The 15824-nt window shown below is 43.7% G+C and overlaps 1 protein-coding gene across 3 annotated transcripts in view; it reads left to right on the forward strand.

Annotated features, from left to right (window-relative positions):
- Nucleotides 1–15824, forward strand: part of LOC106565854 (protein tyrosine phosphatase receptor type G) — a 337880-nt gene that overhangs the window by 250277 nt on the left and 71779 nt on the right. For all 3 annotated transcript variants that reach the window (XM_014133453.3, XM_014133451.3, XM_014133452.3), the window contains exon 5: nucleotides 7628–7723. In XM_014133453.3, coding sequence (XP_013988928.1) covers nucleotides 7628–7723 — 96 coding nt within the window. The remainder of the gene's footprint in view (nucleotides 1–7627; nucleotides 7724–15824) is intronic.

Below are 15824 nucleotides of genomic sequence, written 5' to 3' on the forward strand. Positions count from 1 at the left end.
TCTTGTTAACAAACTATAGTTTTGGCAAGTCGGTTAGGACATCTACTTCGTGCATGACACAAGTAATTTTTCCAACAATTGTTTACAGACAGATTATTTCACTTATAATTCACTGTATCACAATTCCAGTGGGTCAGAAGTTTACATACACTAAGTTGACTGTGCCTTTAAACAGCTTGGAAAATTCCAGAAAATTATGTCATGGCTTTAGAAGCTTCTGATAGGCTAATTGACATAATTTGAGTCAATTGTAGGTGTACCTGTGGATGTATTTCAAGGCCTACCTTCAAACTCAGTGCCTCTTTGCTTGACATCATGGGAAAATCAAAAGAAATCAGCCAAGACCTCAGAAAAAAATGGTAGACCTCCACAAGTCTGGTTCATCCTTGGGAGCAATTTCCAAACGCCTGAAGGTACCACGTTCATTTGTACAAACAATAATACGCAAGTGTAAACACCATGGGACCACGCAGCTGTCATACCGCTCAGGAAGGAGACGCATTCTGTCTCCTAGAGATGAATGTACTTTGGCACAAGAAGTGCAAATCAATCCCAGAACAACAGCAAAGGACCTTGTGAAGATGCTGGAGGAAACAGGTACAAATGCATCTATATCCACAGTAAAACGAGTCCTATATCAACCTAACCTGAGAGGCCGCTCAGCAAGGAAGAAGCCACTGCTCCAAAACCGCCATAAAAAAGCCAGACTACGGTTTGCAACTGCACGTGGGGACAAAGATGGTACTTTTTGGAGAAATGTCCTCTGATCTGATGAAACAAAAATAGAACTGTTTGGCCATAATGACCATTGTTATGTTTGGAAGGGGACGCTTACAAGCTGAAGAACACCATCCCAACCATGAAGCACGGGGGTGGCAGCATCATGTTGTGGGGGTGCTTTGCTGCAGGAGGGACTGGTGCACTTCACAAAATAGATGGCATCATGAGGAAGGAAATTATGTGGATATATTGAAGCAACATCTTAAGACATCAGTCAGGAAGTTAAAGCTTGGTCGCAAATGAGTCTTCCAAATGGACAATGACCCCAAGCATACTTCCAAAGTTGTGGCAAAATGGCTTAAGGACAACCAAGTCAAGGTATTGGAGTGGCCATCACAAAGCCATGACCTCAATCCTATAGAAAATTTGTTGGCAGAACTGAAAAAGTGCGTGCGAGCAAGGAGGCCTACAAACCTGACTCAGTTACACAGCTCTGTCAGGAGGAATGGGCCAAAATTCATCCAACTTATTGTGGGAAGCTTGTGGAAGGATACCCGAAACGTTTGACCCAAGTTAAACAATTTAAAGGCAATGCTACCAAATACTAATTGAGTGTATGTAAACTTCTGACCCACTGGGAATGTGATGAAAGAAATAAAAGCTGAGATAAATCATTCTCGCTACTATTATTCTGACATTTCACATTCTTAAAATTAAGTGGTGAACCTAACTGACCAAAGACAGGTAATGTTTACTAGGATTAAATGTCAGTAATTGTGAAAAACTGAGTTTAAATGTATTTGGCTAAGGTGTATGTAAACTTCCGACTTCAACTGTGTATATATAGAGTACAGAGTCCAGGTGGACCTTCTCACTTCAGCAAACAACGGAAAAGAGGGGTGCTCAACAACATGACAACAGTGGAGGATGGTGGGAGGAGCTATAGGAGGACAGGCTTATTGTAATGGCTAGAATGGAGCCAATGGAACGGAGTCAAACGTGGTTTCCATATGTTTGATCTGTTTGATACTGTTCCATTACAATGAGCCCGTCCTCCTCTAGCTCCTCCCACCAGCCTCCACTGAATGACAAAAATGATGAGACGGGCTTACCAAGAAAAACTTCCCAAATGAAGATAGGAGTTGGAGCACTCAACAAAAAAAAGCTCACTTTAATCCATAGTACAGGATGCGAACAGGTGACTGACGTTTCGACTTTATGCTGATGTATTCCTCAGAGTGATCTGACCATTGCACTTAGCTCCTATTTGAGGCACAACACTGTAAGAAAATAATAATGCTAATATTTCAGTATGTCCTTAGACACTGTGGATCCTAAGGGGATAAACAATGATTTTTCACTGTCCTCATTTCTATAATGTTGTTGCCTTGATTTTGGGGGTCTCTGTGTCTCCGGATTCACAGACACCCAAATATCATCTATGCATGTTTTGAAATGGCCGATTGATTAATGAGACACACTATTTCTCTTATTATTACTATTATTTTGTGTAATAATTTGTCATTTACCTTGCAGCATATTATTATTTTCTTACATTGTTGTGTCTCATTGGGCCACTAGGCTAAGTGCAATGGCCACGTCACTCTGAGGAAGACTATCATGTTTAAGTAAGACCCAGATGCAGACAGTGTAGAAGTAAAAATAGTTTATTACAACCACAGGGGCAGGCAAACGACAGGTCAAGGCAGGCAGGGGTCAGTAATCCAGAAAGGGTGTAATGGGTCCAGAACGGCAGGCAGTCTCAGGGTCAGGGCAGGCAGAACAGTCAAAACCGGGTAGGCCTACAAAACAGGAGCAGGAAAACAGGCAGCAGCAGGGAAACAAACGCTGGTAGGTTTTACGAACAAAACTAACTGGCAACAGACAAACAGAGAGCACAGGTATAATTACACAGGGGATATAATGGGGAAGATGAGCGACACCTGGAGGGGGGTGGAGACAATCACAAAGACAGGTGAAACAGATCAGTGTGTGACAAAGACATCAGCTTGACGCCGAAACGTCAGTCACCTGTTAGCATCCTGTACAATGGAATAAAGTGAGCTAAAATAAATCAATCTATACTTTTTTAACCTCAAAATAGTCCTTTTTGGAAGTTTTTCTTGGAAAGCCCTTTTCATATATAGAGTACAGTAATATTTGTTTTTGTCTTGGTGAACATGTATTTGTGATATACATACTGTATAAAATAGATGTGGGTGCGTGCATGCTTGATCAGTTGGCCCCATGATGGAGTGAAGTCGAATTATTAGAATATCTCGCCTAAATAAGTCATACTCAGAGTCACTATCACTTGTCTCAGTCTCACGACGTATACTGACACCAAAACATGTCAGTCACTCTGTGTGATACAAATGATCATTTTTGCTGTGTTTTGTTTGTGCTCATAACAATGTTATAATGTTCGTGGATAGGGACTTTGTTATTGACATGGCTATTAGTTATAATCTCAGTGAGGCTCTTCAGTAATTACCGCTCTGCTCTGGGAGTCACCAGTGAGAGGGTGTCCTGAGCTATGGATCCACTCTAAGCCAGGACAATGAGGAAATGAAAACAACAAATTGGTTAACATTGTTAAGACACTCTGAATGAAGATGAATGGTCATTATGTGTATCTCCCCGAGCACAGAGACAGGCTCAAATTATTGGCCAGCCCTTGCCCGAGGCCACCACAGCCCAGGAAGTCAGCTGATTGGCTGTAATGAGTGGTCCGGGTCACTTCCTGTCCCCAGGCCTTTGATGTGAGGGGAGAGGAACTCATCAGAGGAACTCCACCACCCCTGTTCTATCAGTCCCAGACGGCGTGGGAGGATGGGTTATTTTTAGTGTGACCTTGACCGTGACCCTGCTCCAATGGTTAGTATGTTCAAACCATCTCTGACCATCTCTGGGGTTCTGGCTGCTACTCTAACTTTGGGAGATTAGTGATGATGGACCCCTGTGAGGAGTAGCGGGGGCTCCCTTCCTGCATTCTGGGGAAAAGCATGGTTGTTTTGAGTTGAGATGGAGCATGGAGGCCTTACTATGCACCTTCTACCCTGTTTTTAAACTAGAGAAATGAAGAGATGGTGTTACAGACCCCCTAAGGCCATGAAACAAGGCAGATTTCCTCCCCTGTTCTTTCTCTCTAGAATTGTAGTTCTCTTCTACCCAGGTGGTTTTTCTTTGCTGCTGATTTTGGTGTGTAGGTCGGTGCTCCCAGAGTGTTCCCTGTACTGTGTGTGGTGTGTGTCATTGCGTCCCAGTCAAGACATTTCTCTCTCTCTCTTTCTCTCTTAGGTATTGTGTTATTGGAATGATCTCTGTGTAGTGGGTGCTTTTCTGCTGACCATGGGAAATTTCGGAGAGTGAGAGAGAGAAGAGATACAGCACAGTAAGGTCTGAATATATCAAGACCATTCTTTGCTTTCTATCTGGGTGCAAATTATATTCTGTCATGGTTTCCCCTTTTCTACAGGTTACAACAGTTCTGCAGGGCAGGAATGAAGATTTAGAGAATATATCTTTGTTTATCATTGTATTTCCTTCTGCATCGTCATACTCTATGACTGCCGTTTCTCCCCATCCACTGCTGTGCTGTTCCTTGTGTGTTGATATCCCACTGGGCACACACTAGTTGAATCAATGTTGTTTCCACGTCATTTCAATGAAATGACGTTGAACCAACGTGGAATTGACGTTGAATTGACATTTGTGCCCAGTGGGATGTGTGAGCAGACCTGTCATCTGTAATAGCTCACCGTGACCTTTGTGTTAACAGAGCATGGGATCACAGCTTTCTCTCACACACACACACACACACACACACACACACACACACACACACACACACACACACACACACACACACACACACACACACACACACACACACACATAGGAGAGCAGCAGACAGGCCTGACACAAACCTGCTTGCTCTCTGTAAGCCTGTGCATACTTGTCCAGGCTTTTCTGGGAACTAGGAGAGGAAAATACCTTTCATTTAAACACGTTTGCATTCACTCAGGAATGTCAACAACCAGTCCCCTGGTTCCTTTCTTTGTGTTTGATTATGTGTGTGTAAGCGATCCACGAAAGGGAGAGAGAGAGTGTGTCTGTGTGCATGTGTGTATGTCTGTGTGTGTGTGTATATGTCCCATATTTCTTGACTTAATTGCAGCCTGGTATTGAATAATGATGACACGGGTGACATCAGTCATTGAAGGAAAAAGAGGATGGCATGGCTGGGACCATAGGGTGTGAGGTCTGTCCTTCAGTGGTATGATATATACCGGATCACACTCGCTGTACTCTGTGTCCAGGACTCCTCCCTCTCACCCCTCTCTATACTGCTGCTAAACCAATGGTCACCAGCCCTAGTCATGGTGAATAATAGGGTGTGCAGGCTTTTGTTCTAGCCCAGCACTAAAAACTTCATCAAGCCATCCAATAATGTTGGACTCCGTAGTATATTAGGAGACCACAGAACTGTTTACGCCTCAAATAGATCAAAGGAGGCTATGCACCCTGCTTTATGTAAGGATTACAGAAGCGTGGAAAAATGCAACTGGAATAATATTGACGATGTTGATATTGTGAGAAAATGGATTTTGGCAGGCGCAGAATGTGTTCCCCTTCAGCATTTATCTCCACAGCTTTCATGTAAACACACACACTCCAGAAGAAGGGAGCTTCACCTTCACACGATAGACCGTGGGGAATGAGAGAGGGGCGTGTTTGTGTGTGTGTGCAGGTGTGTGTGTCTTGCTACATTGAGGCATTGCATTCAACTTGTCAATTTAAACAATAGGGAGGAAATATATTTCATTCTTGCCAGGCTGAAATGAACACACACAAACCCTGCAATCCTACAGTGAGGGACCGCACTTCACACACGTCCCACAACCCGCACTTGATTTAGTGATGATACTGATTCTTTGACGCACAGTTGATGATGATGTGGTTGTGTGTTGCTGTGGTTCTTTATCATATTAGAGAGAGATGATCCCATCTGAAATACACGCACACAGATTCTGGTGATGATGATGTGGTTGTGTGTTGCTGTGGTTCTTTATCATATTAGAGAGAGATGATCCCATCTGAAATACACGCACACAGATCCTGGTGATGATGATGGAGTGTGTGTCGCTGTGGTTCTTTATCATATTAGAGAGAGATGATCCCATCTGAAATACACGCACACAGATCCTGGTGATGATGATGTGGTTGTGTATCGTGTTTGAGGAAGCTGGTTCTTCCCTTAACATATTAGGAAACGGTGAAGGCTCTCTCTTCCCTGATTAAAGACCCTGATCTCTGAGTAGGACACACGCTACATCCTTAATCCCACCCACCGGATGTTTGTGTGTCTGTGTATGTATATGTTTGTGTGAGTGTGTATATGTGTGTGCGTCCGTGTGTAGCACATGGAGATGTGTAAAATGTACTCCTCAGTCATAAATGTCCATGTTTGCGCTGCCTCATTAGCTAGCTTGTGGTAGAGGCGAGGCGCTTGAGGGAGGACGGTGACGTGTGTTTGTGAAGCAGAGGTCCCGGGTTTGAGACAGGTATGTGCCGAATCGGGAGGAAGTGGTACTCGCTAAGCAAGCAGTGTGACGTCCTTTACACGTGCGTGCGTGAATGTGTGTGTGAGCTTTGCCTGCTGCATATCACAATGACAACCGGCCTGATGGAGAGGACCATGTTGGTTGTGCTATATGTGCATGTGTGTTTATGAAAGAGAGAGAGATAGAAAGGGGGGATCTAACAAGCTATCTGTACATCCTTCCAGTCATGAGTGGGCTATTTATACTGATTATGTTAACAGCAGGCTAACTAAGCTATAGTACTAGGCCTCTATCTGTCTGGATCAGTGTGTCTGTGTCTGAGAGCAGAGTGGATGACTTACAGCCCATATTGACACTGCTCAGCCCTGGAAGGTCCATTTACGGTCCAGGGTGTCTTTATGCAGCTCTATGGGAAGAAATACGCTGTAAATGATCTATAACCAATGTATTACCTTTGACCTAATTACATATTTTTTTGTAGTACTAGTAGTTTATTTCATTTGTACATGTAGGCCGTACTTGGCAGCTAAAAGCTGAACTGCAGTACACAACACATACAAGTAAACTAAAAAATAATATAACATTGCTTGAAACGTAAAACAAACAAGCATCAAGTCTCTAGCTTCAGAGGGTGCCTGCGTTTGGTGAAAGCATCTACCGGTATTCTGCTGGCAGCCGACTTGGATGGCAGCTGAGTTGGATGGTAGGGACAGTGTTGGTAATGATGGTGGTGATGGAGTTAGCTCGCTGGAGTTGTTCTCAGACAAGACATTGTTCTCGTCATTCCTCAGCTCTCTCGTAACTACTGGACGACTCCTCCACCATCGATGTGTAGCACCCACTTGGGTAATGCTTCTTCTGCTGCCGATTTGGCCGCTAAAAGCTCACCACACATCAGTCCAATGTATGAAGTCACCCTCAGCCAGTGCAGGCCTGTGTATTATTCAAGGATTCAGAGAAACCCACAGAGGAGAGAGGAGTCAGAGAGCAGAACACACTCCCATGTATATGTTCTGTGGCTCTGCAGACATAGTCATTAAGGATGCAATTTGGAGATCCAAGCTATTCCTTGAGAGAAGTGGAAGTTTTACAGATGGATAACTAACTCTTTAATTCTTTCTCCCTGTCTTTCTCTCGTTCTCTCTCCCTGTCTTTCTCTCGTTCTCTCTCCCTTTTTTTCTCTCATTCTCTCCCTGTCTTTCTCTCATTCTCTCTCCCTGTCTTTCTCTCATTCTCTCTCCCTGTCTTTCTCTCATTCTCTCTCCCTGTCTTTCTCTCATTCTCTCTCCCTGTCTTTCTCTCATTCTCTCTCCCTGTCTTTCTCTCGTTCTCCCTAATAGATGCAGATCTACATGTATAACTCGGATGACTTTGACAGCCTCAGTGCTGCAATACGTCAGAAGAGGATCATTGCAGTGATGTCGGTCTTCTTTCAGGTGAGAACATTTGTCTCGTATTTTTGGCTTTTCACTCATAGGGTTTTGATATGACCCTATAGCAATCTATATGGCCCATGGAACAACACATTGACTCACCCTAAATCAATGCACATATCAGAAGTGAAACACAACATTACTGTTTTACCATCACTGCTGGGGAAGAAACACATAAATAAGCTTGGAAAATAAATGTGTTTCTTGTGTTGTCCGTGAGCACTGTGTTTATCTGTGTGACTGACTTGGGTCTGTATTGTCTTAAGTGGAGATATAAGTGTTGGTTGGGCTGAGTGTGTGGGTCTGTTGAGCTAGCTGTGGGCGGGGTCATTGTCAACTCCATCACTCTGAATTGGCAGGATTAAAAGTTAATTTGATGCCATCGATTGCGTAAGTGGGCTTTTACTTGGCCCATTACCTTTCCTTAAATACTCCCTTACACACACCGAGAGACATACACACTCACCAACACATGCACACCAACGTTTGCATGGTCCTCCAGTCCCCTTAGGTCCAGATTGGGCATTCTTTACTTGCGTCCACTGAATTACAATGACTGTCTTCCTGCTCACCCTCTCGCCCTTGCTCTCTCTCGCTCCATCTTTCTCTCAACCTCTCCCTTTGTCTCTGTCTCTCACTCTCTCTCCCCCTGTCACTCCTACCAAGCACTGCAACAACCCCCCACACACACACACATTATTTTTCCATGAAGAATCAGATAATGCACATCTCTACACCTCAGAGGTTGAATTGGAGCTGTGCCCTCAATAATTAGGCAGAGATGTATGTATGGGTCTCCAGAGATTCCATCTATGCGTTTGTTCTAATAAAAATATGAGTATTTGTGGGTGCACTCTTAATAATACATTTTTTTCTATCTTTGATCTCCTCAAACTCAAACAGTTGCTCCTCTCTCAAACAGTAACCTGCACCTGTGTGGGTGGGCGTGTGTCTGCATGTGTAAACACGTGGAATACAGAGCACAGGGAAATGGAAAGACTTATTGTCACACACACAGCTTCAGAACACTTTCCCTAAACCCCTGAAGGTAGCAGACATAACATTGTCTTCTATAGAGGTGTGTGTACCCCTGAACAAGATCACACAGTAATAAACACGTGCAACCACACACACACACACACACACACACACACACACACACACACACACACACACACTCAGTGAACCACCCAACTGATTGTCAGAGAGCCAGTATCTGGCAGGCCTGGAGAGTGGATGTATCCCTCGGGGGTGGTTATCGTGAAGAGGTATCCTGTTAAAAAGTGAGGCATTCCTCTATGGTGATAACCGTAAAGCTCCTCTCCTCTGTCTGCCAAGTTACGCATCCCCATCAGGCCGCTTAAAAAACAACAACTAGCTAATAGCAACCTCGCCTGATTACAGAGAATAAATCAGTTCACAAAATAACTACAGCAATTTACCAATCAAGTGACCCCTTCAAGGAGTGTCATATTCGTGTGTGTACTGTATATATGCTGAGTGTACAAAACCTTATCAACTTTCAATGACATAGACTGACCAGGTGAATCCAGGTGAATGTTATGATCCCTTATTGATGTCACTCATTAAATCCACTTCAGGCAGTGTAGATGAAGGGGAGGAGACAGGTTACAGAAGTATGTTTAAGTCTTGAGACAATTGAGACATGGATTGTGTATGTGTGTCATACAGAGGGTGAATGGGCAAGACAAAAGATTGAAGTGCCTTTGAATGGAGTTTGGTAGTCCCGTGTGTATCAAGAATGGTTCATCACCCAAAGGACATCCAGCCAACTTGGCACAATTGTGGGATGCTTTGGAGTCAACATGGGCCAACATCCCTATGGAACGCTTTCGATACCTTGTAAAGTCCATGCCCCGACAAATTGAAGCTGTTGTGAGGTTAAAAGGGGATGCAACTCAATATTAGGAAGGTGTTCCACTCAGTGTACATCTGTGTGTGTGTGTGTGTGTGTGTGTGTGTGTGTGTGTGTGTGTGTGTGTGTGTGTGTGTATGTGTGTGTGTGTGTGTGTGTGTGTGTGTGTGTGTGTGTGTGTGTGTGTGTGTGTGTGTGTGTGTGTGTGTGTGTGTGTGTGTGTGTGTCTCAGTCAGCGTGTGTGTGTATGTGTGTTTGGTATTTGGTATTTTATTAGGATCCCCCATTAGCTGTTGCAGCAGATCTTCCTGGGGTCCACACAAAACATGAAAAAATGACATAACACAGAACATGAATAGACAAGGACAGCTCAAGGACAGAACTACATCAATTTAAAAAAGGCACACGTAGCCTACATATCAATACATACACACAAACTATCTAGGTCAAATAGGAGGGAGGAGTTGATCCGTGAGGTGTGTGTGTGTGTGTGTGTGTGTGTGTGTGTGTGTGTGTGTGTGTGTGTGTGTGTGTGTGTGTGTGTGTGTGTGTGTGTGTGTGTGTGTGTGTGTGTGTGTGTGTGTGCGGTGATTAGATTGCTCTCCTCTCACTGTGGCATGTATTAATTAAATGATGTATGTTGCCATACAGGACAAATTGGCCCTATCGGCCCGTGTGAGCTCAGGGCTGCGGCTTCCATTGCTTTTGCGGCCCACTCTCGTGCTGTGCCCAGCCCCCTGATTGAAATAGATTTTAGTAGTAACATCTATCATTACAGTTTTATTGGCTTATTTACTGTCCACATGCTCAGTGATTCACCATACGGTCATTCAGATAAACACACGTGTGAGTAGAGCAGACCAGACCCAGCATCGCTCACAGAGGCTTACTACTCACTGGAGCATGTGCTACTATGGTAACAGGAAGTTTACTTCTGATCAACTCAGCCAAGGTGTACAGTACATTAAGGAGAGGCAGTGTCTTACATGTGATGCAGCCATAGAAATAATGTATTGATGGAGGAGTTTTTTGTCTTCTATTTAGGTGAATCTCCATTCCTCACTAAATCAATTACCTCCAAATGAAGTTAATTACACTATATGCCAACAGTGCTAAACCCTACAGTGCTGCTTCCAATTCAGCAGAGTACTTGCTACTGGAGGAGAAATTAGTTCCAGCTTTTAACAGAGAAACAGAATTAATTCAATGTAATTTTCTGTAGTTGCATGTAGCCATTTCTTAGTGGTAAATTGAGGAGGAGGTGAGGCCTGGTACTGTAGTGTACAGGTAGATTATGCTTTGGCACTCGAGCCAGGGTTGTTGTTGATGAAGCGGGATGGCCTAGCCACTTAGTCTCTGCTTCCTCTCTGTGACACCAGTCGCCCTAGTTACAGAGGGACATTTCTCAGCTTAAAGAATGGACTGCCACCGACGTCACTGTCCTCAGAAACAAGATGGAGCACTTTACATTTATATCGGTGTAAATGAAGTTTCTGTTACTTCATTAGGTGTGACTTCTCCCTCTTAATTGATCATAGGTGCTATTTTTCCGTGTATAGATATGATAAAGGTCCAAAAGCAATAAGCACACTTGCGAGAAAGGGACACGGCTATTCTTTAGCTCTCACGTCGTTTGGAAGGCAAACGCAGGTGTTTCAACTGCTCTCTGACACTGCAGAGATATCCTCGTTTGTCGAACAATCCCCTCTCTCCGATTCGCCTGCACTGCAATTAAAGCCTCATGGTGCAATGAGCCAAGAGTCTCTTGAAGGTACAGTAGCTTCATTTACAGTTGCCCTTTATTCTTCACTTCACTGGTTTATGTGACTGTCAGGAGATACAGAGAGATTCAACAGGCCTTTTGGACAGATGATAGTAAAGAGAAGTCAGGGAGAAAGAATCAGGGCTGTTGGATGGATGATAAAGAGATGAGATGACACGTGGCACTGGCCTGATCTTTCTGCCGTGTCATTGTAGTGTGGTGTGGTGAGTCAGGCTGCCTGTGTGGGGAGAAGAGAGGGACTGTGCTGTGGTACTGGCAATGCAGACAGACAGTGTGTGTGACCCCATGGAGGAGGTTCACATGGGACAGAGCTGTGGGTTTAACAAACAATCATTAATAATGAAACTATAATTCCCTTGGTCACGCTCTCCATCGCTCTCTCTCTGCCTCCCTCCCTACGTGTTTTTCTCCTATCCCCCCTGTATCTTTGAAGCCATCTCTCTCTTCCTCTCTCGGTCTGTCTTCACAGAGGGTTATCTTAAGTAGGAAGATTTGGCGCAGGGCTCTGCTTAAATATAACCCCAGTGCTGCTACAATCATTCAGTACTCACTGTGGTCTGCCATCCACCAGAAACACATTTCTTTGATGTGTTTAAGAATAGCGGGACAGTGGGAGAGAACTCGAAGGAGTGTGGTAGATGTGCGATGCCTCACACGGTGACTGGGAACAGAGGAACAGAGGAAGACAGTAGGGGGTGACGGAGGTGGCTGAAGAATAGACCTGGACTCAGGGGGTAACTGAACAACAGAGGAGTGCCATGGGAGGGTTAGGAAGAAAGGAAGGTAACAGTGAAGGTTGCCCCTGAAACTGTGTGGTTACTCTCTGATCCTCTTCACATTGATGTCCTACAGTAGGGGTCTTCCTAGTCTCTCAATGCAGGGAGACAATGAAAGAAAACCATTGATTGAAGTGTGTTGAAGCTCAGTGTGGGGCTTTGTCCCAATTAGGGTTGAAAAGGGAGGGTGTATTACTGGAAACTTTAAAAGTTTACCAGTAAACTACCAGAATTTGTGTATCTTTCAAGGATGTTATGTAATCTATCACAAGACATCTAGTGGTGCTTTTGGGTAATTCAGATTATCACAGGTGTGTAATTATCTTTGGCCCTCTGTGTGGCCTTATCACATGTAAAATATATGAAACAATTAAAAAGGATTGTTGAAAAAAAATGTTTGAATGAAAACATTATCCTAAATATAAACCAACTTAGTGAATACAATTGGTGTTTAAAATGAGGATTTTAGCATATTTTTTACGGACATTTATTTATTTTACTATGGCAATATGCATTTGTTGTCAGTGTCATGGCGTCAAATCCCATTGTTGATAAGATGCTTTTTTCATTAATTTCACAATTTTCTCTTGAACCATATGGTCTATCCACTAGAAACTCATGAACAATTTGGACACAATTAATACTACACTATAAACGCAACATGCAACAATTTCAAAGATTTTACTGAGTTACAGTTCATATAAGGAAATCAGTGAAATGAAGTAAATTCATTAGGTCCTAATCTATGGATTTCACATTACTGGGCATACAGATATGCATCTGCTGGTCACAGATACTGTTGTATAGCACACTGTATTACTTATACAACTAATATAAGGACAGGACATGAGACGGGAGTAGAAATTAACGTGGTCATTGTTTAATGCGTTTCACAGGAAGAACATTCCAAGCATTTCAACGTAGGTAAGTAAGGGGGGGTTACAGGTGCCCTAAAGGGACAAAACTAGAATATCAATACACAACATATTCCTCCCCCTTTACCTTTTATGACTCATAAGTAAAAAGTCAATATTCACTGTTTTGCCTATTGTTTTCTTTTTAATACAAGTTCTCTTAATGTAAATAAATGAACTTTTTCAGAATAACCTTTTCTAAACTAGGGATAGAGGGTAGACTGCCTCAGTCCCCAGACTTAACCCTGGGGTGTATTCTGCCCCAATGTCGGAGGTTAGTCTGAACTAAATAGTCAACCTGTCAAGGGGTTGTTTCTCTTGCAGGGTAATGACGACGTACAGGTGAGTCTACAGTCACATTATCTCTGAGTCTGAGTGGTGATGGTGTATGCCCAGACTGGGGTGGGAGGGGGGTGGGATCAGAAAATCAGTCAGTATCTAGTGTGACCTCCATTTGCCTCATGCAGCAAGATACATCTCCTTTGCATAAAGTTGATTAGGCTGTTGATTATGGTCTTCGGAATGTTGTCCCACTCCACTTCAATGGCTGTGCGAAGTTGCTGGATATTGTCAGGAACTGGAACACGCTGTCTTACACGTCGATCCAGAGCATCCCTAACATGCTCAATAGGTTACATGTCTGGTGAGTATGCAGGTAATGGAAGAATTGGGAAATGTTCAGCTTCAAGGAATTGTGTACAGATCCTTGCGACATGGGGTCGTGCATTATCATACTGAAACATGAGGTGATGGCGACGAATGAATGGCACGACAATGGGCATCAGGATGTCATCAAGGTATCACTGTGCATTCAAATTGCCATTGATAAAATGCAATTGTGTTCATTGTCCATATTTTATGCCTGCCCATACCTTAACCCCACTGCCACTACCTCTACCAACCTGTACCCCCCACATTGACTCGGTACCGGTACCCCCTGCATATAGCTTCATTATTGTTATTTTATTGTGTTACTTTTTATTAAAACATTTTAATTTTGTTTATTAGTCAATATTTTCTTAACTCCATTTCTTGAACTGCATTGTTGGTTAAGGGCTTGTAAGTAAGCATTTCACAGTAAGGTCTACACCTGTTGTATTCGGCACGTGACAAATAAAATTTTATTTGATTTTGAGTATGGGGCACTCTGTTCACAACGTTGACATTTACATTTAAAATGTTTGTCATTTAGCAGAAGCTCTTATCCAGAGCGTTTTACAGTTAGTGCATTCATCTTAAGATAGCTAGGTGAGACAACCACATATCACAGGCATAGTAAATATGCTGGGCTGAGCGGGAGCTGCCCTCCAGTAGGGGAAGGAGGGCCAAAAGACCAGGGTTGGGGTGTAGAGTTTGAGCATAGCCTGAAGGTAGGGAAGGGCAGTTCCTCTTGCTGCTCCGTAGGCAAGCGCCATGGTCTTGTAATGGATGCGAGCTTCGACTGGAAGCCAGTGGAGAGCGGAGGAGCGTGGTGAAATGGGAAATCTTGGGAAGGTTGAAAACCAGGTGGGCTGCAACGATCTGGATAAGTTGCAGGGGTTTGATGGCACAAGCGGCGAGCCCGGCCAACAGCGAGTTGCCGTAGTCCAAACAGGAGATGACAAGAGCCTGAAATATTTGGTATTTTATTAGGATCCCCATTATCTGTTGCGAAAGCAGAAGCTACTCTTCCTGGGGTCCACACAAAACATGAAACATGACATAATACAGAACATTAATAGAAAAAACAGCTCAAGGACAGAACTACATCAGTTTAAAAAAGGCACACATACTTTAGCCAACATATCAAGACATACACACAAACAATCTAGGTCAAATTGGGTAGAGGCGTTGTGCCGTGAGGTGTTGCTTTATCTGTTTTTTTTAAAACCAGGTTTGCTGTTTATTTGAGCAATATGAGCTGGAATGGAGTTCCATGCAATAATGGCTTTATATAATACTGTACGCTTTCTTGAATTTGTTCTGGATTTGTGGACTGTGGGGGAAAAAAACCTGGTGGCATGTCTGGTGGGGTAAGTGTGTGTGTCAGAGCTTAATGCATTAATGTTTCTTATAAAAAGCATAAGTTTAACTGTCAGTCTCTCCTCAACTCGTAGCCAAGAGAGATTGGTATGCAAAGTATTTACAGTATATTAGCCCTCTGAATACAATGAAAACCAAGAAGTGCCACTCTGTTCTTGGCCAGAAGCAGCTTAACTCGGTTTTTCTTTGCAGTTCTCGACCACACAACTGGACAGTAATCAAGATAAGACAAAACTAGAGCCTACAGGACTTTCTTTTTGGAATGTAGTGTCAAAAAAGCAGAGCATCTCCCGAGTGGTGCAGTGGTCTAAGGCACTGCATCACAGTGCTATGGGCGTCACTACAGATCCGGGTTCGAGACCGGGCTGTGTTGCAGCCGACCGAGATTGGGAGACCCATGAGGCGGCGCACAATTGGCCCAGTGTCGTCCAGATTAGGGGAGGATTTGGCTGGCCGGAATGTCCTTGTCCCATCGCTTTCTAGCAATTCCTGTGGTAGGCTGGGTGCATGCACCCTGACACGGTCGCCAGTTGGATGGTGTTTTCTTCCATCCGGGTTAAGCGAGCAGTGTGTCAAGAAGCAGTGCAACTTGGCAGGGTCGTGTTTCAGAGGACGCATTGCTCTCGACCTTCACCTCTCCCGAGTCCGTACGGGAGTTACAGCGATGGGACAAGACTGTAACTATCAATTGGATATCACAAAAATTGGAGCGAAAAAGGGGTTAAAAAATTAT

The sequence above is a fragment of the Salmo salar genome, chromosome 12 (assembly GCF_965601325.2).
Source record: "Salmo salar chromosome 12, fSalSal1, whole genome shotgun sequence".
Taxonomy (NCBI): domain Eukaryota; kingdom Metazoa; phylum Chordata; class Actinopteri; order Salmoniformes; family Salmonidae; genus Salmo; species Salmo salar.